We start from the raw sequence: 27,328 nt of genomic DNA, 5'->3' as shown, positions 1-27,328 counted from the left end.
TGAAGGAGAGAAACCATGGTTACCAGAGGCGAGGCAAGCTTCTTTAAGTCTGAAGTGTGGATTGGAAATGCACAAAAAGATTATTATTTTTGTACAGGGAAAATACTTTGGAATGTGTGGCATAAGCCTTGGATTGTCCAGCTTTTTGCACATTGAGAAACCATAGTTTCTAGTTGTGAACCAGCAGCTAGACCTAGTAAACTGACAACAAGGTGAAGGAAAGGTAACCACAGACAGCAAACAGTAAGAAAATGTTGGAATGTCCCATCATCTACAGTTAGGTTAGTAAATTTTATTACACTTTTGGCTCTTGCTTTCCCATGAACAAAGAAGGAAAGATGCAGCACTGAAAGGACAGTGAGGTTTATACAAAATAAAATAAAGTTAGCCTACATGAAAAGGAGGGAATTTCTCCATGTAAATGGAAGAGGGTTTGGTCATAGTTCTATAGGTTGCACTTCCAATCACTTGCTTTATTAATCAATATTGATTGTAGCACACACAGACACACACATATTGGTATATACACACAAAATGTATTAGTTGTCTTCTTCGTCCCTGAGTTTCCCAGTTAATTTTGCCATTTCGGCATAGTCCATCAACTTGATTTGCCATTCTTCTTTGGTCGGGGTTGTTTCTTCCATCTCTGGGCTAGCAGCATCCAAGCGGCCATTGTAGCATACATGAACAGGTTTCTTCTGATCTTTTGGGATCTTGGTACCTATAATTCCTAATAAAAAGGCTTCTGGTTTTTAAGGAAAGGTTAATTGAAACATTTTTTTCCATTTCATTATATATCATTTCCCTTTTTTTATTACATTACAATTCTACCACTTACGATAAAAGGTACCATTTTTTTCTTTGCATTTCCAACATATATTGGTACTTGTTCTATACATTTTTGCTAATTTTACTGGGGTTAAGTACCACCAATAAATCATTTTCATATATAGTTTTCTTTCAATGAAGAGCATACCATAAATTTCAGATCTGTTTTTCATAGCCTCTCCCAAGCCGTCATTTGTATATTATGCCCAACATCTTTCGCCCACTGTATCATCCTACTCTGATTATTGATAATACCCTCACAAACCCACATTACCATTCTTAGGTGACATTAGTTAGGAGATTCAGAGTAATCTCAACCTGTGGAATTTGTATTATCTTTCGATCTAAGTTTATCCTTCTCTCTCTGTTTTCTTTTTCTTTCTTTTCTTTCTTTATTGTTGAATATGTGTGTGTGTGTGTGTGTGTGTGTGTTTTAAATAACAGTTTAATTTTTTTAAAATGATATTTTATTAGATTTTATGGGGGGGAAATTACAGAGACAACAACAAAAATTAAACACAAAAAGATTACAAAAAAGATTACAAAAACCAAGAATTCAACTCAAAAACAAGACAAAAATAAAAAATAAAATCCCTCCTTTCAGATTTTTTGACATTCTTTCACTTGTTCTCCTGACTTCCTCCCACCTCCCTCTTTGTATTCCATTTAGAAAATTATTCAGCAAATTCAGCCTTATTACTCAAACCTCTACATTTTTTATATTAATCTCATTAATCCTTATCTTATCCTCTTGATCTTGAAAATTATTAAACATACACCATTTTGACTTTTCTGCTAAAGCCAATTATTCCTTTCCAGCATCTCTTAATATTTCATTAGTATTACACTAATTCCATAAATATAGGTTTATTACAAAAAGCATTTCTCATTCTAAATTTATCCAACGTCCCTTTTTCTGGTTCCGGATAATGTCAGTCCTTATATCATTATCTCATCCTCAATCCGGTGTTCTAATGTCTGAGGCCCTCAGGTCACTTCTAAGCCCCCTCTGCGGGTTTTCTTGTTTCTGTTTGTAGTTGCATACATCCTTGTTCCCCGTTGGGTTCTTTTGCAGTTTCTTCTCTTTCTCTTTGGGGAGCCAATCTCCGGGGAGTTCCGTGTAGTAATATTTTTCATTTCCTTTCATCCAGTTGTCCCATTCCCCGGTGATACACTCCCCATCATTTAGTTTGTAATCCAGAAAGCAGTTATTCCAGAAATGATCTTCCACCTGTTTCACAGTCCCACCAAAGATAACACTTTTCTTAAATCCAAAATTTAGCCAGTGTCCTCCAAGTTCCATTTCCCAATGTTGCAACTTTTGGTCATGTAGGACTTGAAGTCTCTTTATCTTTTGAGGTGCATTCACAGCCTCTTCCATCTTTCTCTGCCCTTGCACTTGCTCTGTTAAGCCAACTTCCTGAGTAAGTTGTTGTGCGGTTTCTGTGACTGCATTTCCCCTTGGCACCTCTTTGCTGACTGCAGCTGTTATATAGACCATCTGTTGATTCATCCGAGATACTTTCTCATCCAGCTGGAGCAGTACATCATATATTTTGTCCAGGGTAGATAAAACTTCCTTTCTAGTCATTTTGTCAAGGTCAGGGAGCTAGTCCCACGGTCTATTTTTCCCAGTTACAGTGTTCTCTTTGTAGATTGTAACAAACACCCTGGCTGGCTTCCTCTAGGGGGTGTAGTTACTTTTTGACATCCATTTTTAAAATGTAACCAACAAGGAAAAAGTTACTTTCAATTCTCAGATATTTTGTTTCCTTTCAACGTAAAACAAACAGGCAGAAGGGAGCGTTAGAATTATTTTTTCCCCTTTTCCAGTTCTGTCAATTTTTCTATAATCAAATTGTAGGCATCACCGACGGTTTCTTTCCTGTCATTCCGTCCCCAGATTAGGGACAGTGGAAGCTTGCTTTCTTAACACACTCTCAGCAGGATTTAAAAGTCAAATTTCTCCCCCTTTCCTCCTGCTGGCTAGGGGGGGTTGATGATTAAAAATGCAGGAAATTCCCAGCTGTCAATTTACCCGGCTTTTAGCTTATAAGATCTTTGCTTTATTCTTTATACAAGGAACGGGAGGCGGACTTCCTGTTTACACCTTCCCGTCTCGGTTCAAATTCAAAGATTTTTTTTAAGTCCAAAAGTTTCAATTATCCTACTCACGGGTTGTTGTTTAAAGTCCGAATTGTCACAGGAAAAAGGACAGTGCTCTCCGACATCGGCTATGCAGCTTCGCTCCTCAGAAGTAGCGATTGACTCTCAGCACCACGTCAACCCCCGTCTCACTCCGGAGCCCTTAATAGGGTCCCTTTGCTAAACGCGGGGGGGGGGGGCAAACGGTGCCCGCCGAGTCCCACTGTCGCAGGCTTCTTCCACCTGCGATTTTTGAGAGGGTCCCCGCTTCGCTGCAGCGGTAAGACCCAGTTTCTGTGGAGCTGTCTCCCTCTGGATCAGAGGGAATCCGCCATTGTCGGAGGCGCTGCCTCCAGAAGTCTCTTAAATAACAGTTTAAGTTTTTGTGTCTTTTTTAAAAAAACTTAAATAAATACCTGTTCCATTGACTGAAATGGGACTGTTTTCACTTACACCACTTATTTTGCAAATTTATCATTATATCCTTACTGGAGCTGTTCCCCAGCTTCACTCAATTCTCTTGTACAGTACTGGCAAGTCACACTGGCATAAAGGGTTCCATCAGCGGTAGTCTACTGCTGGCACAACAGTACACACACAGCTGAAAAGAACAAAATCCTTGTCCTTTGGTTTTCTGGCAATTGTTCACAAAGCAAAAAACAAGCCATGGTACTTTTTCTTTCTTAGGTAAAGGTAAAGGTACCCCTGCCCGTACGGGTCAGTCTTGACAGACTCTGGGGTTGTGCGCCCATCTCACTCAAGAGGCCAGGGGCCAGCGCTGTCCGGAGACACTTCCGGGTCACGTGGCCAGCGTGACAAAGCTGCATCTGGCGAGCCAGAGCCGCACACGGAAACGCCATTTACCTTCCCGCTGGTAAGCGGTCCCTATTTATCTACTTGCACCCGGAGGTGCTTTCGAACTGCCAGGTTGGCAGGCGCTGGGACCGAGCAGCGGGAGCGCACCCCGCCGCAGGGATTCGAACCGCCGACCTTTCAATCGGCAAGTCCTAGGCGCTGAGGCTTTAACCCACAGTGCCACCTGCGTCCCATTTTCTTTCTTACAGATTAGCAATAACTACTTACCTAGGAATCAGCTCCATTTAGTACACTTGGTTGCAAGTATATTTAGGAATGTGTTGCTTGTCTCTCTAAGTCGTGCTATATGCATGAAAAACTAAACCCTGTAATGATTTCAGTTCTCCCAGTGTCAGCCCAATGGCACAAGCTACAACACTCATGCAGCAGAGGGCTATCAAGGCTGCTAGCTATGATGGCTATGCTCTACCTCAACAATTGGAAGCAGTGATTTTTGGGAATAATGGGAGGGAAGAGTGCTCTTGAGCACATGCTCTGCTCCCTGGTTCCCCAAAGGTATCTGGTTGGTCACTGTGAGAACAGGATACTGGACTAGATGGGCCATTGGCCTGACCCAGCAGGCTATTCTTATGTTCTTACATTAACAGGGAGGAAACAGTAGGCTCAAGGGAGCCCCAGGGTTTGCATGAATATTTCAAATCTAGGGCGGGGGAATATGCCAGGAAGGGAGGACATAAAATGAAATATTCTGGAAGAAGGTATGGTTGGTTGGCTGGAACCCTGAAGAGCAGGAGCCCTGTGTTTCGTCGCAAGTCCCACTTGTTTTCTGTTTACTCCTGGTTTGCATTTTGTATATATATAAAAAATGAGAAGGTCTGTTCTGTGTTTCCCCCTACAAAAATGTTAATCTATCTAATGACTTTGCTGGCATTCCATATGTCATGCAAAAAGAAAAAGAAGGAAGGAAAAGGACACAATGTTTAGGCGTTTATGCCCTAATGCCAGAAGTCTCAAAAGCCAAGATGTGGGATCTTGGAGTGCTTGGTACTCAAAGTGAACGTAGATATAATGGGAATATCAGAATCTTGGTGGGATGAATATAAATGGTGGGACATTTATTTATTGAATTGATACTCCACCCTTCCTCCCCAAGGAGTCTATGGTGAACCTTGGATATAAAATATGTTGAAAGGGAAGTAGTGTGTGTGTTGATCTACATAGAAGGGAAGCAAAGATATTCCACTGGCTCTGCTGAGACACCAGCTGCCTTTTGCTCTCTCTCTGGGGCCGGGGGCTTACTTTAGGCAGCCCGGGGCACAGTCTGACTGATGCCCATCACCTCCAAACCCTGCCAATTCTCCTCTTTATAGCAGCAACACCACTGCCCCTCTTTTTCCACCCTGCTCCCTCTCTTACACATAGAGTTGTTGTTGTTGTTTAGTCGTTTAGTCGTGTCCGACTCTTCATGACCCCATGGACCAAAGCATGCCAGGCACTCCTGTCTTCCACTGCCTCCCGCAGTTTGGTCAAAGTCATGCTGGTAGCTTTGAGAACACTGTCCAACCATCTCGTCCTCTGTCGTCCCTTCTCCTTGTGCCCTCCATCTTTCCCAACATCAGGGTCTTTTCCAGGGAGTCTTCTCTTCTCATGAGATGGCCAAAGTACTGGAGCCTCAGCTTCATGATCTGTCCTTCCAGTGAGCACTCAGGGCTAATTTCCTTAAGAATGGATGCATTTGATCTTCTTGCAGTCCATGGGACTCTCAAGAGTCTCCTCCAGCACCATAATTCAAAAGCATCAATTCTTCAGCGATCAGCCTTCTTTATGGTCCAGAGCAGACAAATGGACAAACCATTCCCCAAAATATAGGGTAGATAAAGATATATGAAAATGGCATAATTTCTTCCATCCTCTTATAATACTAGAACCAGGATCATACACTACCCCAAACTGATTGTCAGTAGATGGCAGTTCTTTATACTATACATAATTTACTTATGGAATTTGCTACTGCAAGATGAGGTGATGGTAACTACCTGAGATGGTTTTTGAAAAACATAAAAAATCAAAAGGGATACTTCTAACAGCATGTATTATTAATGGTACCTAAATGGAAACCTCATGTTTTAAAACAGTGTATCTCTGAATAGTAGTCACAAACAGGCAAACATCAGGAGAGGGTTTTCTCAGCATGCTATCTCGCTGGGTGTTCCAGAGTCTATGCCACTGTTGGAAATAGGGTGCTGGATTGGTGGACCTTGAAATAATCCAGCTCATTTGGTTTCCTTCCACACTTCTATAGATAAATGAGGTAGAATGACCAACAAAATACTCACTGTCAGTATTCTTACAAAGTTGTTGATATAACAACAGCTCCCAAAATATATTTAGTTTGATGAAATTATGATGTAGGCATTCTCATTATCCAAAGTACAGTCTAGATACTTAATGTGATTTCCAGGTACATCTTCAAATCAGTTAAAAAGATGTGGTGATTTTACAAATAACAATAATGTTTGATATGATCATGTGAGACTCAGTGGTTTTAAACTAATTACTGCTAACTTCACCCTTAAGAACAGGATGCTTGAAATAAAACAAAGCAAACACAAGAACATCAATGAACAGAACTGTTTTCTGGGAAATTGTGTGGCTAAGGTGTTTCTTACCAAAAATTTCTGTGTCTCTGTTATATGCTCAGTGGGACACTCACCCACAGTATTCCCACCATCCAAGGTTTTGCTATTTTTCCTTTTCATGCTGAAATAGAGTTGAAATGAGATGGAAATGGAGCCCAATGGGAAGCCTTTACTTTTAAGCACCTTTCACTCTCCTATAGAGCTACGACAATATCCTTCCTCCTACAACATCTGTACTGCGTTCAACAGTCGTGATAATTTCTCAGTTTCAAGTGTACACAATGAACTTTTGGGAACTGTATATAAATATAACTTAAATATTGGGAAAGCTTTGGTTTCAGCTGCGCTCAATAATAAAACATAGGAAATGTTATTTAGTGAAAAGGATCATCTTATGGATTTTTTTAAGTATGAAGAAATATATTTTAAAAGGGCAAGCTCCCAAACATGAGCACTTTTGAAGTGACAGAAAACAGTACTCACCGAAAATAATCTATTCTCATTTGCGAACACAATTGTTAATGCCACTCTAGTTGCATCCTTGAAAATAACACAGAACAGAAAGGAACAGAAAGAGTGGAAATGATTTTTCTGTTTCTGGGCAACTATTGTAGTGTAGGAGTTCCTTATCAGGAATTCAGCAGATGAAATTAGTTTTTAAAACCTTTTTTATAAAAGGGCAAGCTCTCAAACATCAGGGGTTTCAAAGAGCTATGGAAATAAAACTTCTTTAAAGAAATCAATACACATTTGTTAATCCAATTCTGTCATAAATCTTAATGCCTAAATTATGCCCATGTACCATTAGACTGATGACTCCTCTGTGAGCTTTTGGAAGGGTAAATAATCACATCTTAAAAGCAAGTTTTGCCACAACTGCTAACAGCAGATTCATTTCACACCTGTTGACCTGTGATAAAATAATTCTCAGTGAAACTATCTTTATTTGTTTGTTTTTATATTATGTATTTATTAAATCTATATACTGCCCTTAATTACATGATCACAGGGTAGTTTACAACACAAAAACACAAAATGAAGACACAAGCATTTATTTATTTATTAAATTTAATATTTCTTCTTCTGTTGAGACTGCTATTTAAAGATGGATCCAACTTAACTAAATGAGGAGTGCTTAACAATATTGGGGAGGCAGTTTTAGGTACAATGGGTACAGATTCAAGGCTCTGCCACATATATCTAATGGTACGAAAGAAATGAGACTAAAATATTTATTTTTAAAAAATCATGTATAAAGAATTGTGCACAAAGATAAGGATAATGGGATTAAGAAAGCCAATTCATTTAGCCCTACAAAGAAGGTGTTCTGAGAAATCCATAGGGGTGAGGGAGTTCAGACAGTTTATATTCCCCCCTCCTTTTCCTTCATGTATTTCTCACCCATTGTGTAAAGGGAACACGGGGAAGTTGGCCTCAGCATGGATTTGAGGGTATGGGTGCTTTCTTACCCTCCTTCAACCCTGAAACCATCGTGTAGCTGGTCTTTGGCTCAAGGGATGAAAATAGCAAAGCATACCCTGAATCCAAGGTACTATAGATGTATTCAGGAATAAAGGGTAGTGCTTTAGCAAGTTCTGCTCATTTAACCCCATATCAATTATGGGGACTTTTGTAAGACTGAAGAGAGGCAAATAGGAGACACTATTTCTTTCTTTTAGAAAAAAATCTTTATTTTTAATTTCAGTTAACGTTCCTTATTCACTTCTGAAGCAAAGCTGCAATACTACTTATGGAAAACAGAAGGACAGATGTTATGAGAGGCTTGTGCCCCTTTCCCTTTGCTTATTTAATTGCCACAGCAGCTGACTTCTATGGAAGTGTGTACACGACTGCTACTCTTCCCTTTTCATTGATGGTATGGGATCATGTGCATGGCTTGCTTTATATATTTTCTCCAGTATTAGGACAATACTCACAGCACCACTCATATATTACAAGATATTCTGTTCATGGGAGCAGAGGACACAAAGTCTCTCTCAAGAGGGTCACTCACCAGTCCTCTTTTTTTACTGCTTTCCCTTTAAAACTTATGTAAACTCATTTCATTTTTGCACTCAGCATTATGATACTGCACTGTTTTGTTATGATGGATACAATAAATTCAGTATGTGGATAAAGTTTCTCTGTTTATAAAATGGAACCAGACGAATGAAGTGTGTGTGTTCAATATAACTGAATTCTGTGCTGAGTTTCAGTGAGGACCATTTTGGAATAGTAATGAATAGCCATGATGTGCTGATTTTGCCAGTGTGGTACAGTATAGTGGTTAAGAGCGGTAGACTCATAATCTGGGGAACCGGGTTTGATTCCCTGCTCATCCACATGCAGCTGCTGGGTGACCTTGGGCTAGTCACACTTCTCTGAAGTCTCTCAGCCCCACTCACCTCACAGAGTGTTTGTTGTTGGGGAGGAAGGGAAATGAGAATGTTAGCTGCTTTGAGACTCCTTCGGGTAGTGATAAAGTGGGATATCAAATCCAAACTCTTCTTCTTCTAAAACAACCTTTGAATCTTAAATGGTATCCAGATTTTTATTGAACAAGCTAGTACGTTCAGTTGTTTAAAAGAGGATTCTTGAATAAAAAAATCAATGTATCAAAATATTATTTCAGTTTACCTTTATAGGAGTGGGAACAATCAATAACTCACCTGTTTCTGTGATTTATGTACAAAGAAATGATCCTAGCCCCTTTTCCATCAAAATCAGATGGTATTTTCAGCTCATTGGAATGATGTAATTTCCAATTATACTTTTAATATCCCAGTGGCTGGTCCCCTTGGACAGTGATTTTGACATGAAGCTGTCCTCTCCAAATGCAGGTCAACAGGGCTCTGACTTAGGGCTCACATATGACAGCCTGAGGGACAGCACACACCACACAGAAGAGGATTTGATATCAGACTGTGCCTTTGAGGCCAGGGGTTCAAATTACTAAAGTTAAGTATAACCGTAAGCAGTCCCACAACCACAGTAAGTGCCCAGTGGCCTTCACTCCCATATAAATTCAGAGCAGAGGGGGGAAACACACCTAGAGGCCACAAAGGGAGACAGTGCATAAGAAGAGCTTGCTTGATCAGACCAATGGCCAATATGGGGAGCCATATACAGCTCTAAGCCAAGCACAGCAGGCACACGTCTCTACAGTAGGGTTCTGACCTTTAGCATTCTTACCAGCTTTCTCCAGAGGCAGGCATAGCCTGAAGGTACATTAGGAATTGGTAGATCTCAGAGTGATTTGCAGTACATCAGAAAGGGTCTCGAAGTACCAATTGTTTAGCAAAAGGCTCTCACTCTCCAAAATAAGACTGCTGAAATAAAGAAAGCTAGTGGGTATGAGTCAGGAGTGAACATGAGAGAACTGAGCTCAAATCCGGGACTGAAAGCAAATTATTGGGCTAAGCATGTGCTCAGAAGCAGCCTGCTCCTAACTTCTGTGTATATCTACATCCTGAGCCATGATTTTGCACCTGGCTCTGGTTGGTGGTCCTTAGGATCTAGCAAAAAACCAAAATGGATCCTGCAGGCCTGACATCTGCCTCAGTAGCCTTTGCTCTCAGTTAAATTCAGATTATTGTCTAAGCAACCTGTCTCGGTTGCTAAATTTGCTGGGAGCTCTCCCAGGTCCTGAAAGACTCAACCTCAACCTGCTGTTTGAATTCTGACTTCTGGGATCTTACATCTGTTGCTTTCTACTAGGTCTCTGAAGTGAGATGATTCATGCTCCAGCAGGAGCTGCTCCACCACAGGCTCACAGTCTAGCTAATCCAAGCCAGGACTATGACTAGCATCTATATTTCTGACCAGTTCTTACTTTTCTAACTGAATATATCAAGTTCATATTTATTGCTTTGTAAGGTAAAGGAAAAGGACCCCTGGACAGTTAAATCCAGTCAAAGGTGACTGACTCTGGGGTGCAGTGATTATCACGCTTCAGGCCAAGGGAGCCGGTGTCATGTGGCCAGAATGACTAAACCACTTCTGGCGCAGCGGAACATTGTGACGGAAGTCAGAGTGCACGGAAATGCCAATTGCTATGTAGACTAGAAGTGTCAACCAGTTATCTGTGTAAACCTAGCAGACACATATGCCATTTAAAATGTAGTTGGCCTTCAGGTAGTGATAAGTTCCTTTTGTGTCAACAAAAGATGCAAATCCATCAAATGAGAAACATTTTGCATGATATACTAATTAAGGTGGACAATACCTTCATTGGAACAGAAAGCATATGGTATTGGTGCCAAAATTTTGCAAAGATGTAAACATAGTTCTCAGATCAATTAAGGTCATCTTACTGCTTTATAATTATCTCAACTTGCCCTTCATCTGCTGGATTAAGAAAATCCCTAAGAAGAAAATCAGACTTTTGCTTGAACACCCTCTGAGTATCTTTATCAGTATTTGCTACTATTACTAATGAATAAAATTTGGTTTATTATTACTGTCTTTTTCTGCTTTATTATTTTGTTGTGTCTGTTCAGGTGAATATAAAATACAGGTGAACACAAACATATGATTTTGAATGTTGGAAGAGAGGTTTGAACACAAATCACTAAAATGCAGAGAATGTGTGTTGGGACCACTTTCACTTTCAAATGTTTGGTGTACATAGGAATAAAAGAGCAGAAAGAATAAAGAAATGACAAAATGAAAGGGAGCAGCAAAAGGGAAGGGATGGTAAGGAAATCTAATAAGAGACTTGAAGAATGTTGCTGGAGGGCATTTGATGCAAAACAAGCTATGAGTAAGCAGCCACCAAGCATGGGGTGGGGGTGGGGGGGAATCCGTCAACATCCTGAGCTTTAATAAGTGAATACAGTGGTACCTCGGGTTAAGTACTTACCGTATTTTTTGCACCATAACACTCACTTTTTTCCTCCTAGAAAGTAAGGGGAAATGTCTGTGTGTGTTATGGAGGGAATGCCTACGGGTGGCATGCCTACGGATTTTACTCCTCTAAAAACTACGTGTGTGTTATGGTCGAGTGCGTGTTATAGAGCGAAAAATACGGTAATTCGTTCCAGAGGTCCATTCTTAACCTGAAACTGTTCTTAACCTGAAGCACCACTTTAGCTAATGGGGCCTCCTGCTGCTGCCACGCCACCGGAGCACAATTTCTGTTCTCATCCTGAAGCAAAGTTCTTAACCTGAAGCAATATTTCTGGGTTAACGGAGTCTGTAACCTGAAGCGTATGTAACCTGAGATACTGTACTGTACTGTACAGAACTGTACTTGAGTTTTAGCTCAGCATCTTCATTCCTATTTATTCTTATAATGGTGCTACGGCTCCTTCTGATAGCCCTGCTACTGTTATGGTAATGCCATTACATATTCATCCTATAACGTTTGCTCTTTTGGGCTTTCTATAGGTGAAAGGCAATGTAAATGAAGTGTAGACAATGCAGTTCAAGTTCTGTGGAGCTCTCTTGTTATAGAAGCTTCCATTGCTTGCTTTTTGGAGTCAAGCTAAAACATTTTTAATATCCTGATGAAGTAAAATGCTATTTGACCTTGACATAATAAATTGTGAATTTCATTTTATTATGCATTGTCTTCAATCTTTTTATGTGTATTAATTGTTGTACGCCTCGTGTTGTACGCCTTTTATAATGGGCTATAAATGTTTAGTACAAATATATATATACTAATGAAAACTGGTCCAAAAATGAGTTTTCAGAAGACAGAGGACATATTCAAAATAAGGGAAAAAACAGATTAAAGAGAATCTGGATTTTTAAAAAGGTATAGATGAAAAGGAGCGGATAGGAAGCATTAACTACAGCCAGCCATAGTACAGGCACACTGAGTACCTGCTTCATCTGAATATCTCTGCCAATATACACTCTTCTTGACCTGAAGCCACCCCTTTAATTCTAACACTGGAATACTTTCGTGACTAAGCAGCCTGCTAATTGGAATTAAGTGGCACAGGAAAATGGGCACAGGGATAACATTTTCAGTCTGCAATTTGTCTTACAAGTCATAGAAATGTTAACATATCTACTTCTAGGGTGGCTCATTATTATTATTTATTTATTTGTTAGTTGCCTAATACTGACAGTCTCTATGAGCCATAGAACAAATCTAAAACATGCAAAACACACGAATAGCATGATAACATTAAAAAGCACACCAGCCTCTAAAAAGAAAAATAAGTATTCTCAACAATTCTTTTATATATGATTGAAATCCCCTCCGTCAATTTTGTTGAGCTAACATAAATTCATTTTAAACCCTCCAGGTATCAGTCATACATTCTGATGACAAGGTGGACCAAAAATAGGTTCAGCAGCAACCAAATGTTGGCAGAAGGTAGATTGTTGATAGTTTCTGGTAGACCCCTAGCACCTGCTGGTTGTTGGGATTCTTCCAAATAACGGTGGAGTAAATTGGCAATCGCCCCCATATAAGTACTGCCTACTTGTATCATATAACATAGATTAACTTTGCCTTAATTGTAAACAGCACTAAAACACCCACTCTTGCTTTGTGTAAATAAAGGCTTTCCACTATTTAGGTATTCAGTTCTGCACTGAATTTAATAAAATAAGGTTGTCAATCCCAGGAAATGCACCTATAATTGTAAAGTGTCATGCAGATTAATGGCACTAACAAAAGACCAAAGAGGACAAACACAAACCCACCATCTTTGTACAGCCTCTAGCACATTTCTCATGTTATAGAAACTTACATTGAATTAGATGGGATTTAAATTGGTCATCAATTTTTCATTTTACACAGCAAGGATTCTGGGATGAAGCAGCAATGGCTCTGCCCTAAATAAAGACTGGCTTGTAACCCAGATTTTAAATGGGATTAAATTTAGTTGTAACAAATTTACATCATGACTGACTTTAGTCCTATTGAATTTCTTGGGCTGTAACCCTAACCCTACTTATCTGGGAGTTAGTGCCATTGAGTTCCATAGGACTTACTTCTGAATATGCCATGGTGTAAGTTTCAGTGGTTGTGCATGCGCAGAAACCCTAAATCACGCTTTGCACATGCACAGAAGTGCCAAACTGCAACCCGCGCATGCGCAGACGCGGGTTGCAAACACTGCGGGTTGCGAACGTGCATCCCGCATGGATCACGTTCGCAACCCAAGCGTCCACTGTATTTGAAAGTAATATGAAGGCATATATGTATTTGAATATACAATTTCTGCACCCCTGTATATGTTCCTATAGCTCAGGATAACATTTCATACACTTGAAGACTTATTTATTGCATTTATATCCTGCCCTTTTCTCCAGACAGCTCACGTACATCGTTCTCCCGAATGTTCACGTAATCCCCACAACAACCCTGTGAGGTAGGTGAGGCTGGAAGGCAGTGGTTGGCCCAACGTCACCCAGTGCGCTTCAAAGCTGAGTGGCGATATGAAGCCCAGTATCTCCCAGGTCCTAGTGCGACACTCTAACCACTACACCACCAAAACCTATGGTGTAAGAAATCTGTTAAGTCTTCATGCAGAGGCAAATTTAGGGGGCTGTGACCGGTTTGGTTGCACTGGGTGCAGAGCATGAGAGGCGGAGGGGCACTGAATTTTGGCGTTGCATAGGGTGCCACTGAAATCTAACACAACAAGACCCGCCACTGCTTTGCGGTTGCCACAAGTGCCCTTGCTCCGCTCAGGATCAGCCCAAGACATTTTGGCACCTGAGCAGACCTCAAAATGGCACTCTTCTTCCTGCCCAGGAAGAGTGACAGTAGCAGACTTCAGGCTCTCAAATTTCAGCAGCACCCTGTGTGGCACAAAAATTTGGCACCCACCCACCCCTGGCACTCTGTTCTACATCATTGTTGTAGACCCTCTCTGGCACCCAGTACAGCCCAACCGGTTGTGCTACCCGGTGGAGCCCATGGGTGCAGCCAGGATTTTTTTTGGGGGGAGGCTTTTTATGGGGGTCAGAACCTCAGATTTGTATTGATTGGGGGGCACTTGCCCCCCTGCCCTCCCCCGCTACGCACAAGCTCTGGAGTACGGGAATATCTACATCAGAAACAAGGCAGGGTGGTGAAAGATAGATCGACATGGGGATCTGCTGCTCGGGTGGATCCTGCTACCTGAGGCACTGGCCTCACCTTGCCGGCCCTGGCTCCGCTTGCGACGCTGAACTAATGCAGCAACCCCCTCAGGAAGCTGGATGCGCGCGACTCTCCTTAGACAGACTGCCTCAAGCGCGTCTCTTTTCACATAAGGCCTTTTTATCCGGCGACGCCCGCGGCGGTTGAGGCAGGGAAACAACATCCAAGCACCCCACCTCCTCCTTCACACCCACGCCCGGCCTCCGAGAGGCTGAACAGCGAGGCTTGGCTCGCGTTGGGAGGCTGCAGCAGCAGCGGCGGGCAGCGGAGTCGGCGGCCTCGCCGCGCGGTTTGACTGACAGCGGGAGAATGTGGGACGACCGTTGGTCCGCGAGATGGTGTCAACTGCCGCGCCGCGCGCCGGCAGAAACAGAAGACGAAGAAAAAGCCACCGCCGCACTTTCGAATCTGGGCGCGCGGAGCTGGGAGGGAGGAGGAGTTGGAAGGGGGGAGGAGGAGTCACGCGCAGGTCCACAGCCCTGGCACGCTCCGCTCTGTTTAACAGCCCCCCCTCCCTCCTCCTCCTCCTGCCGCTGCCTCCTCCTTCCCCCCTCCACCCTCGGGCGCTTCCCTTCCCCATCGCCGCTGTTCCTTCCCGGCTCTTACCCGATAGCGTGTGCCTCCTACGTGCGTTCCACTTGGTACGGCCCACCTGGAAGATCATGGCGATTGATGGTAAGTAGGCCAATAACGGGCTCCTCTCCTCTCGAATAACCCCCCCTCCTTCCCCCTACCTGGGCAGCGGGCGTGGGGAGCGAGGGGGAGGGGCGAGCAACGGCGCTGTGGTGCCGGTGGGTGGTGGTCGGGGGGGGGGCGCGGGCTGCCTGCCCCTGAGGAGAGGCGGCGGAATAAACAAACGCATAAATTAAAAGAATGAGAATTAAAAAACAAAACAAAACAAAAACCCAAACCAGGGTGGCGGGCGCGGGGGGGTGATGATGAGTGGTCTTTCCCCCAAAGTGAGCGGCGGGGGCGAAGGGGCGCCCGGGGCGGCTCTTTCCCCGCCCTGTGGTGCCAGGCGCTGCCTCAGCTCGACCCCCGGCAGCGGCGGCCGTTTGCTCCCCGTGGAGTCGAGGCATTTTTTGTGGGCGCCGAAGACGAGAGGCAGCCGCCTCCGCAAACCCACGCCGATATAATGGTGGGGGTCCTGAATAGTCTGTTTACATGGTGTAGGTGGCTGACTCTCTTCGCTGACGTGTAAAAATTGTCCCCCTCAGGAATAGTAGTTACCACACCGTTATTGACCCGTTTTACTTAGAAGTTCTGTCTGTTTTAGCCCCCCCCCCGCCCTGTGCCACAGGCAGCAGCAGCTCCTGGAAGGCGAAAAGGTGCCTCAAGAAGAAGTGGGGCGGAAGAAACCCGCTTTCTTTTTCTCACTTCGCCAAACGCCTTCTGGCAAGCCTTTAATAAGTACCTGAGAGAAATAAAACCAGCCTCGCAAAAGCTGCCGTCACGCAGCTGGGTTTCAGGGGGGCTGCAAACAAGCAGGGTTCAACGCCCCCCCCTTTCCCGCCGCCTGACCCATCTCCTAGAGATGCTGCCCTCAGCCTTGGATACAGCTGGTTGCGTGGAGTGTTTCCAAGTCTGTTGCGCTTTCTGCATCATTTGAATAAGAGGAGGGGATACACACACACACACACACACACACACACACACAAAATGATGCAGAAAGAGCAACAGACTTGGGTAGACTTCAGGCGGACTTTTTAATCAGCTGCTTCCCAACTAAAAGTCTGCAAACAAAAAAGAGAGAGGGAGAGAGGAGCTTCTCTTTCCCCACTTCCCAAGGAAGGCAGTCATTGGTCTTTCTGAACTCCATTCTTTTCAAATATACCTTTTAAATTTTGTAGAGTGTGGGAGTATTCAGTGCATTTGGTTGACACTGCAGGAAGTTGGGGGGGGGGGAGAATTCATTGCCGCTGATGAGATGGAAAATGTTCTTATTAATATCATGTTCAATTCTTATAGAGAGGTACAGATTTAACACTGCTAATGTCCGTTTACTTGTACTCTCTACATAAAACTAAAGTTTGTCTGAAAATCTTGTCTTCTTTTCCCATTTTCCTTACTTCTATTCTTTGAGAATAGTTGGTTTCATGCATTTGACATGCACATTTATCTAGTTTGTGTATTGGCAGTCTGATCCAGTGCATGCTTCCTTGAAAATAAGTCACAGTTGCTTCAGCAAGTTTTTTTGTTGTTGTTTAGTAGTTTAGTCGTGTCCGACTCTTCATGACCCCATGGACCAGAGCACGCCAGGCACTCCTGTCTTTCACTGCCTCCCGCAGTTTGGCCAAACTCATGCTCGTAGCTTTGAGAACACTGTCATTATGCATAGGATCTTAGTCTGAATCAGTCCTTTCCCATGTAAGGTATATAAATGCAGACAATTATGGCAGTAAAATAATCCATAAGTCATCATTTATGGCAAGATTTGTTCCCTTTAAGCTTTAAGCATTGCAAGTGGGCATAGAAGGTGTGATTATGTTCTTGGAAGTGCACATTGGGAAACAATATTTCACAGTTACTCAGTTGAATTACATACTAAGGTGGAATCTACACAAATATAAAAAAGCTGTGAAAATGCTGTTTTAAAAAACGTTTTGAAAAATACATTGAATTTTGCATAGCTCAGTGTCGTCATCTAGTATTACATTTGTATATTGTACCTTACACTTCATTTAAAACATTTTATTTGCATCTGAATGGACAGAGTAATTTTCTATCTAGACAACTAGCTTGTGTCTGTTTTATAGTCTTGAAAAGTGTGTAACAACACATGACATTAATAGAGTAGTGCAATCTTTGTTGATCATTTCCAACTATGCTGTCTGGTGTTTTGGCCTGTCTTAGAAGACATTTATTTGTCTTGATCAAATTAATTAGTAGTCATTGCCATCTTTATTATCCTTGTTTGTTTATCTTGTAGACATTGATTTTCTTTTTTTAAGAAAAATGAGGGAGATTATCATGCAAATATCTGAATATGTCTTATATCTGAAACTGTTTTAATTATTTTTCCAGTTCACCACATTTAATAACAAGAGAACACATATATTATCTGTTAAATTTATATCCTGCATCTTCTTCCAGAGGTGCCTAACACTTAATATTATTGGGTGTTTTGTTGTTGCTTTTTATTGATATACATCTTGCCTTCATAAAAGTGCACTTTTCAGAGCCAGTTACTAAAGATAGGATATTTGTTAAAACTCCTAAATGGAAAATGCATTCTTAAAGTGTTGAGAAGATCCTGTAATGGTAGTTAATGGTTCTAGATGTTAATTTTGTTAGGCAGAATACAAGAGAAATATCAGTGATGGGCCCTTCTGAGTCCGTGAGCCCAACCATTCTATGCCTGAACTGAGACTTAAGAGTTCCTCTTGGCACTTTTTCTCCTGTTTTCATGGTACAGTAGCCTCTGCAGGTGGAGCAGTGGTTGTTACTATAGTCCGTCAATTCAAAACATGGATTGCAATTCTGCTTTACAAAATATGGTTCATCATTTTGGACATCATGTCAAACTATAGTTAAGCTTTTTAAAGCATTGTTTGCCAGATGATGCTGGGATACATTCCTAACACATGGGATGGTAACTCCTTCATTGTGGAATAGGCAGGGTCCTTGTAAGTCTTCTGCCTCTCCCTTGTAGGGAGGAGCCATCCTGCCCTCCAGACCAGAGCTTTTATTAGGTTGGGTCTGGCCTAAGCTCTGAAGAGTTCTGTCAGAAATACTTTCGAGTTGCTATGGGTGTTTTGGGGTTTGTCTTTCCTTTCACCTTCTGTTGCTTCTAAATCTTTTTCTCTGGTGTTCTCTCTCCATGTTGCTTTCTGTTTTATTGTCAGTGTTTGCTGGTTGAAATCTCATTTTTTCTTGTTTTTCACTTCATCCCCCCCCCCCCATCTTTGGAGGGCGAGTTACACATAGTTTTCATTGAGGGATATGTTTTGTTAGCCCTGGGGTTGCTGTTATCTGCCAAGCAATCGCTGTGATGTGAGTGCCTTCAGGCACAGAGCTTTTGCAGGTCTTCCTTCCAAAGTTATTGGAAAGGCATTTTGTTTGTGGCTCTTGTGCTATCTCCCTTACAATCCAAAAGGATGCTGTTGGTCCAGTGAGAGCAAGTCCCACACCCTCTATAACCCAGCACAATTGCCTTGGTCAATACTGCTTTTAGCAGCATAATATTGCTGTTTAACCTTGGTGTGGTTTTGTAATTATGCTTGTCATAATCCAGAGCAATAAAAAAAAGGTCCTTGGTGCAAATTTGATTGAATAGTAGTGGAAATAGTGAGATACTGTAAATATAACTACCCCAGTCTCTGAAATTCAGAAATTCAGAAGTATATGCTGTAGGTTCGTTCACCATACATGGATGAAGGGATTTACTTTACATACAGTGAAAAAACTTTCTTACACAATTTCTTGAAATATTGTTGAATCTCTGGCTGCTAAAGACTTAATGAATAAACCTGACTGGTGGGACTGAGGATCACATTTTGTAGTAATTATATAGTATAATATTGTTGCATCCCACCCCAGTCTCCAAGCTGTGCAATGTTCCAGGGGTTCTGGGCACTTTCCCAGGGTTTATGTTTCCTTTTGGAAATGAGACACAGTGGAGACTGTGGTGTCTTTATGATATATGGTTCATTTACACATACAGTGGTACCTTGGTTTGCATACGTTTTGGATTACAAACATGTCAAATCCATAAGTGCGTGTCCCAGTTTGCAACCTTTTTTTTGCATTACAACCCATCTTTTTGGATTACGAACAAATTTTGGAGGCCCCATTGGCGAAAGCACGCCTTGGGTTACAACCTGTTTTGGTTTACAAACGGACCTCTGGCACAGATTATGGTTGTAAACCAAGGTACCACTGTATATACAACCCGAACCTACAATGTAGGGGTTCCCAGCATTAATACCCCGAAAGGATCTTGTTTCTCCCATAGCCGAAGCCTTAGATTCAAATAGAAATCAAACATTGCTCTCAAATGTATCTCTGCCTATCTCTCCAGCTTGCTGCTTTATTTCTAGATCACATCACTGCCCTCTCAACTCTCTTCCAAAATCTGGCTTGTCTCTTGAGTGAGGGCCCCCCACCCATTTGCTATCTTACACCAAGCTCCTTAATCACCTCATCAGACATCTAACTTGGCTTGGTTAGTTTTTAACACTTGGTGGATCCAGGGATTAGAAGGTTCTGGCACATATCTCAACACCACAAACTCCTAGGAATATAGTATTGCATAGGTATTACAGGTATCCACAAATCTACTTGCCAGGGACGAGTATACACAGCAGCCCAAAGACTCGTTTTCCATTGCAATTTTTAAGCAGGTAAGAAATAGCAGGAGTTCCTTCCCATCAGCATAAGAAAGACTGCTGCTGTTTCTTATCTTACCCATATGCTGCCAAAATGTGAGATGACCCTGCATCTCAAGAAATGGGAAGTGACTGGTGAAAGGCACTAGTAAGCCTGGCTAGTAAGCCAAGCCAACATTTTTGGACACTTAAGTATTGTAAATGTACAGATGGCTTTTGATTGGGTTACTTGCTCTGGGGAACAACTCATTTTCATTAGCTTCTAATTTCATTCTGTCCAGTAAAGTTCTCTGTATAACTTCAAAGCTTACATACTTAAGTACCAAGGTAAATTGCTCCAATATGAGTTATAATTATAATTTGGATATTTTGAATCTGCTGTTGTCTATAGAGGATAGAATAAGAAACTAAGAACCCCCATTTGATACTGTAAGTAAGTTTGAAGGTCTTTCAAATAATTAAAAATACCATTGGATGATTATTAAGCCGGCCTAAGATAAGTTTATGGGACGCAGGTGGCGCTGTGGGTTAAAGCCTCAGCGCCTAGGACTTGCCGATCCGGGTGCAAGTAGATAAATAGGGACCGCTTACCAGCGGGAAGGTAAACGGCGTTTCCGTGTGCGGCTCTGGCTTGCCAGAGCAGCGATGTCACGCTGGCCACATGACCCGGAAGTGTCTCCGGACAGCGCTGGCCCCTGGCTTCTTGAGTGAGATGGGCGCACAACCCCAGAGTCTGTCAAGACTGGCCCGTACGGGCAGGGGTACCTTTACCTTTTACCTTTAAGATACGTTTATGAATACTGAAAGATATTGTATCGTTTCCCCACTTAACTCTCTTTCTATGGACAGGTGGTGAAAGACCCTGTGGCGTACATGAACTAATTTGCATTAGAAAAGGTAAGCAACTTCTTTGAATACTTTTAATTATGTAAACATTTTTTTAAATAGGGGAACAGCCTAGAAGAGTTAAGGAAATAGCAATCCAGACCTTTATGTTCAGCTCTCCTCAGCTCAGCTGGTCTCCCACTGGCTGCTGAATGTCCCCACCAGTGGGGGCAGCACACAGCCCTGGAATGGGGCATTCCAAGGTTGTGAAGAGGCTGATGCTGAGCTGGCCCAAGATCTGCTGCCTCACAACTGTTGTATGTCAGCATTGGACCTAGCTGTTGGGCTAGCTGGTAGGTGACATAGCAATCAGGTCTGAATTGGGCCCAATTGTCCTGTCTCTTACTCTTCTGTTACTGCCATGAGTGTTAGGACTATGGATGCAGTGCTTGTTCCTTTACTCTGCAATCAGATTTCCAGGAAGTTGATTCAAATTCAATCTAGTTGTGCTTAAGAATCATTTCTATATTTTTGCATGTAGTAAAGCCTATTTCAGGCCGACTTATCTCCTGCTGTCTTCATGTGAGAAATGCTTGCTACAGAGCAATTTGTATAGCCACTGTAGTATAGTGGACAGAATCTTAGATTTGGCCTGGGAAGACCTTGGTTCAAATCTCCTTCAGCGTGAAGTGCTGCTGGCAAAAATTTGGGTGAAAGATGACTGGTGGGCCATTTCAAAAGAATTGAAAGGCAAGACCTCGTCCAGAGATGGACAGTTTGTCACACCTCTCTTTAAGGAAGGACATAATACAAATGTGATAGAATAATAAAATAATTGAATTATGAATTGTAGGGTCATCTAGTCCAACCCCCTGCAATGCAGGAATCTCAATGAATAAATGGAACCTTAATTAAGCTCTTTTAAGCATGCCAAAGCACTTAAGTTGTCCAGTGGAAATTATTTTATTTTCTTCTTCTTCTTGCATGGCAAACTCCCATTCAGTATCACAATCTGCATTTGAAATTTTCAGTTTCAAAAGAGGCTTGCAATGCAGCATGGAAAATTGCCGTTCCAGAAACGCAAGTCAAAAGTTTATTTTAATGCACAGCGATAGTTGTATGGTTCTTTGGATCCTGGCTATAGGCTATATGTGTCAAATCTTAATTGTACTGAAAGTTATTTATTTTACTTATTTAAGTTATTTATAGACCGCTTACTGTCAATAGATCTCAAAGTGGTTTACATTTAAAAAGTCCAAGTACATATTTATTCAGTAAGCCCATTCTCCTTTCAAGTTTAAATTAAAGTACTTGGAAAATATAACCTATTCAAAATACATGATTGATTTTGGTGTAATACATTTTACAGCTAACAATTTGAATATAAGTCTGGCATATCAGTAAGAGCAGCATAGTAACATCCCATAAATGCCTGAATAAATACAGGTTTATCTCAGCACCAAAGTGCTATGTCAGAGTAGTATCAGACAAACATGGAATCATCACAAAACTTTGCAAAGAGGAAATTATTAGGAGTGAACCCTTATACTGTACACCTTGGCTGCTAATTAATTTACACCATGATACTATTTGTGGGCCACAAGCATTCAGATGGCATCTTATGCCTATCGCAGGTTCAGGCCTTGTAGTTTTCTGTTTTTCTTAGCAACAGAAGTGTGCTTTTGGGGGCTGTTTTGCAAAATGTTTTGTAGAGATAACCCAATGCTCCACTGCACTGGAAACATTGTTCCTTTTGTTGGTCTATCACCACCTTGACACTTGAAAGGGGTAAAGCTAATCTGCAAAGAGGCCTAAATTCCCAAAACCTGTGGGCTATAGAGAGAATTTTGAAACTATTCCAGGCACTCCTGCCCCTGTTTAAATAATTAAGACTGAATGGATGTGAGGAAACATATTTTTATCATTGTTGTAAGTTGCCTTGAGCATTGAGAATAGGAAGTAAAATGGTTAAATAAATATTTTAAGCATTAGCAAAATAACTTTGTCATCACCAGTTTGTTTTTTAGAAGGTATGAAACTAGATACATTTTTTCCCTTTGTTATTATCATAATGCTTGTGTTTTGAAAGCCATTTACTAGCTCTTTAATAAATCAAGATTATATAACCCAGTGAAACTAGATAGGTACTTGGCTATGGTAGATTGAATTTCCATTGGTAACAATCAGCTGAAATATTGTCTGGTGATTTCCAGCTTAAAAACGTTGCATAGTGTAGCTTTGTCCACTCATTTCCATATGACATATTGTTTATTAGACAACTCTTAAAGAAGTAGTAGTAGTAATAATAATAATAATAATAATAATAATAATAATAATAATAATAATAATATTTCTATCCTGCCCATCTGACTGAGTTGCCCCAACCACTCTGGACAGCTTCCAACATAGAATAAAAACACAACTATACATAAATACAGAACTAATTTTGTTATGTATTAATAGCAAAAATGCCATATCCTCCAAAGTATCTTAACAAATGAAAGTAGGGTCACACTTCTAACCTTTCATGTCTGTCATGTCCCTGCTAAAATGCTCTTAAAACAAACAAACAAACAAACAAACAAACAAACAAACAAACCCCAAAACACGGTTGTAACCTTATGGCATAAACTGGGAATTGCTCTACCCACTTGAAAATTTTGGTTACCCCCTTTTTAATCTCTCCCCGCCCGCCCCTAGTCCTACATAACTTTTTGAGATGGCATACCCAGAACACTACAGTGGTACCTTGGTTCTCAAACTTAATCCATTCCAGAAGTCCGTTCCAAAACCAAAGTGTTCCAAAACCAAGGCTTGCTTTCCCATAGAAAGTAATGCAAAACGGATTCACCTGTTCCAGACTTTTAAAAACAACCCCTCAAACAGCAATTTAACATGAATTTTACTATTCATGAGACTATTGGTTCATAAAATGAAAGCAATAATCATTGTAAGGTAAAGGTAAAGGGACCCCTGACCATTAGGTACAGTTGCGGATGACTCTGTGGTTGTGGTGCTCATTTTGCTTTATTGGCCGAGGGAGCGGCGTACAGCTTCCGGGTCATGTGGCCAGCATGACTAAGCCGCTTCTGGCAAACCAGAGCAGCACACGGTATCAACGTACTGTACTATAAAATAAATAAGACAGTATTGTAGATGACAAAAATTAAAATTATTTTTTCTCCTTACCTGCACTGATGATAGTCATTGTTTGGATGGGGTACTTTTATCCATTTCCACAGTCACACAGTCAACCAATAAGTAGCTGAATTGGGTTCCACACAGTCACAAAAACAAATTAACCGAATAAGCCTCAAAAACGCAAAATAAATAGCAAAAACAAAAGCTCCAAACTTAATCTGCTCTGGAAGTCTGTTTGACTTCCAAAATGTTTGAAAACCAAAGCACAGTTTCTGATTGGTGCAGACCCCCCGGAAACAATAGCCAACAGCCACATTGGATATTTTGCTTCTGAAAAACGTTAGAAAACCAGAACACTTGCTTCTGGGTTTTCGGCATTTGGGAACCAAGGCATTTGAGAACCAAGGTACCACTGTACATTGTACTGTACTTCAAAGCTTGGACACACCATATATTTGTATTTTAATTATGTGTTGCTGGAAGTTTTATGTTTGATTCCTTCCCTAATAATAGCTATCATGGGATTTACTTTTTTCACAGCTGTAGCATCCTGGTCATTTGTTTTCATTGAGCTATCCACCACAACCTCGAGTTATTTGTTGGTCAGTCAGTGCCAGCTCAGACTCCAAAGTTGCCTTGTAAAGTTAGGATTTTTTTACAATGAAATGTATCACTTTGCTGTTACTTACACTGAAACACACTTTATGTTATTTATTTAACAAGTTTCCCTCCCATTTAAACAACAAAAACCTCTTTTGTTTTTAAGTTTTACATAAAGCAATACAAAAATTCATTAAAACACCAATAAAAACAGTAGGCAGAGTAAGATGTATCAAAATATAAGTAAAAGTCTGTAGTTTTACAACAACTAGATGTAATAAAATTATATGTCTAGTAGGTTTACCTAAGCAAAAAAGTTTTTAGCAGTTACCAGAAACTACAGTGAGGTTTTCATCATTAGATGGCACTTGTTGAAGCATTTGAGTGCGTAAGATAATTTTGCCTTTTTATTGCCTGTTCAGCCAGTTAGGAGAGCTCTTTTTGGAGTTTTTTCCTTTTTTTTTTACAATTCTGAATAATTTGGTGTCATCAGCAAACTACCATCTTATTGCTTATTCCTAGCTCCAGATAATTAATGAATAATTTAAAAAGTTCTTGTTCCAATACAGTTCCTTGCCTCCCTCATTGTGAAAACCATCCATTTGTGCTCTGACCTCTTATCCACTAGCTTCTAAGTTTACTTTGGTGAAGGAATTAGTCAAACACTTTTTGAAAGCAGAAGGATAAAATGTGCTTGTTGTCACTGTCAAGGAACTCTGAACAGAATAGCGAGGCAGACTTATTTCTGCAGAAAGCACATGAGATTTTTCCAGCAAAACTTGTTCTTCTCAGCACTTTGTAATTTTAACTTTAGGAATATTTTCAGTGTATTTAGAATATACTTTAAGCTAACAAGTGTGTAATTTTTTGGCGCCCCCACATCCTTTTAAAAAAAGTTATTATACTGGGCGCTTTCCAGTTCTCAAGTATGGAGACTGATTTTATTTCAAGATCAGCAATTTCACATTTGTGTTTTTAAAGAACTCGTGGATGGGATACCATTAGAATCTGCTAATTTTTAAGTTGCCAAGCCTTTGAAAACTAGCAATACAATTTTAAATTACCTTCCAATCTAAAGGCACTAAATGTAAGGAATGTAGGACAGATACGATCTGATCACAGTTGCTTAGAGCAGTAAGTAACTATGCTATTCTGTTATGAACAATTTAGTGACAAAGCGGCATTACTGGAGGCCCATATAGGAGGAAATGGCAGAAACTGAGCTTTGTGACCACTATGGACCATTGGGGCAAAACCACCACAGGACAAATAAAATCACAATTAGCACATCAATCTGAAACTCAGTATTCAAATTTTGAAGATGATGATGACCCACTTCCTTGATCCTTGACCCTAAATTCCTTGATCTGAACCTGTCAATACAAAAGAAATTGAGGACATTAATATTGTGCCCTCCAGACCCTCATATTTCACCCTTCATACACCCCCCACCAGTCTTCTCAGCAGGCCATATTCAGGATTTCTCCAGGTCAGAGAAAAAAAAATTACTATGATGCAAAGGGGCAAGAGATACATTATGTTTACCTATGGCACTCTTAAGTGTCTGCTACTGAATCACATGGGTGTAGAACAGCACATAGAGGAACACATTTAAATCTCTTTGGAACAACACGTAATTGTTCTTCATTAGTGATTCAATCTCATCTTGTGGATATAAATTTTGTAGGTATATTTTATTCAAGTTCGCTCACCTTGAAGAGACAGTTCATGTTCAGTCATTTCTGATGGGATGCAGCTGTAAGGTTCAGTGTAATCGTAATGGCTAGCTGTCCTTGATCTAAACTCTTCAGCAGATCAGCCATGACATTGGAAAGTTTGAGGTTACAGAATTAAAAAAATTGGGGATAGTAGGTCAGTGCACCTGGAATACGGCTTGGAGGCACCTATAATTAAGGGGTTAATGAGGTCAGATTTGTGTACTAGTTATGGCCATGACTATGTGCTAGTTAGGGCTGGAATAGCTGCTGTTCCTTCTGAGGTGGTGATTCAGAAGTGGGAGAAAATTTGGTAAGGCTCATGCAGTGACCGCTCCCCATGTGTTTCCTCCTTGTACGTGCGGAAGAGCTAAATATACATGCCACCTCTGGCAAATTATTGTGGGTCCACTTGGGTCTTAGACCAACTTACCTGGGAGTAAGTCCCACCGAACTCGATGACATCATAACTGAAGTAGCATATATGAGTGCATAATGCCCTTCCTCCCAATAAGACCACTAAGTGCACAGAATTTTGCTTAATTGGTTGCCATCAATTTGATTTTAATTTGATTTTAATTAATTTTATAATGAATGTTTTTAGAATGTTGGATTCTTTTGATTGTTGTTAGCCGCCCTGAGCCCAGCTTCGGCTGGGGAGGACGGGATATAAATAAAATTTATTATTATTATTATTATTAGTAGTAGTAGTAGTAGTAATAGTAGTAGTAGTAGTTCAGGGTCTAAAATTACCTAGCTGCACCACTGGCACAGTTCCTTCCTGAAATAGACCATTCCTTAAATTGGCGCTTGCGCCCTCTCAGTGTTCCCTTCCTCTCCCCCTTCTCCAAGCCTAAAAAGCCTTACTTTATAGTTTATGTACATCAAATGAATTTTATATGGACTAGAGAAAATGATTATAACCACAATCCTGTAACTCTCACCAGTAAGCCAATACCAAGGAAATCAGTGGGTTTACTTATAACTGAGTAGACATGTAGAGAATTGTGCTGCGTGAAGGCAGTCTTGATTGCGGTGCACACTTAGCCGAAGTAAGCCTCACTGAATACAATAAAACTTACTTTGAGGTAAAAATGCATAAGATTGTGCTGTAAATTCAGACTTCCGCTTGTTTTGTGTTTATTTAACAGTAACCTTATTAATTTTTAAAAAATAATATGA

At 41.0% G+C, this 27,328-nt stretch overlaps 1 protein-coding gene and 1 long non-coding RNA gene across 4 annotated transcripts in view; one reads left to right on the top strand and one right to left on the bottom strand.

The window, feature by feature from the left end:
- Positions 1-458: 458 nt before the first annotated feature.
- On the bottom strand, positions 459-14,673 carry LOC310842095. Its single transcript, XR_014562856.1, has 3 exons — positions 14,536-14,673; positions 9,621-9,757; positions 459-730 (listed from the first exon to the last, which is right to left on the bottom strand). It is a non-coding gene; the product is annotated as an uncharacterized lncRNA (long non-coding RNA).
- The window catches only part of SYT14 (synaptotagmin 14), a 77,886-nt gene continuing 65,100 nt past the window's right edge, over positions 14,543-27,328 (top strand). Inside the window, exons 1-2 of one of the 3 annotated variants that reach the window (XM_083733316.1) lie at positions 14,543-15,213; positions 20,715-20,762. In XM_083733316.1, the coding sequence (XP_083589442.1) occupies positions 14,874-15,213; positions 20,715-20,762 (388 nt within the window). In that variant the 5' untranslated portion in view covers positions 14,543-14,873. The remainder of the gene's footprint in view (positions 15,214-20,714; positions 20,763-27,328) is intronic. The other 2 variants (XM_083733317.1, XM_083733318.1) reach the window with 2 other exon arrangements.

Source organism: Podarcis gaigeae (assembly GCF_964106915.1).
Source record: "Podarcis gaigeae genome assembly, chromosome: 3".
In the NCBI taxonomy this organism is placed as follows: Eukaryota; Metazoa; Chordata; class Lepidosauria; order Squamata; family Lacertidae; genus Podarcis; species Podarcis gaigeae.
Note: the sequence above shows the minus strand (reverse complement) of the source record. Positions and strands in the feature narration are given on the sequence as shown.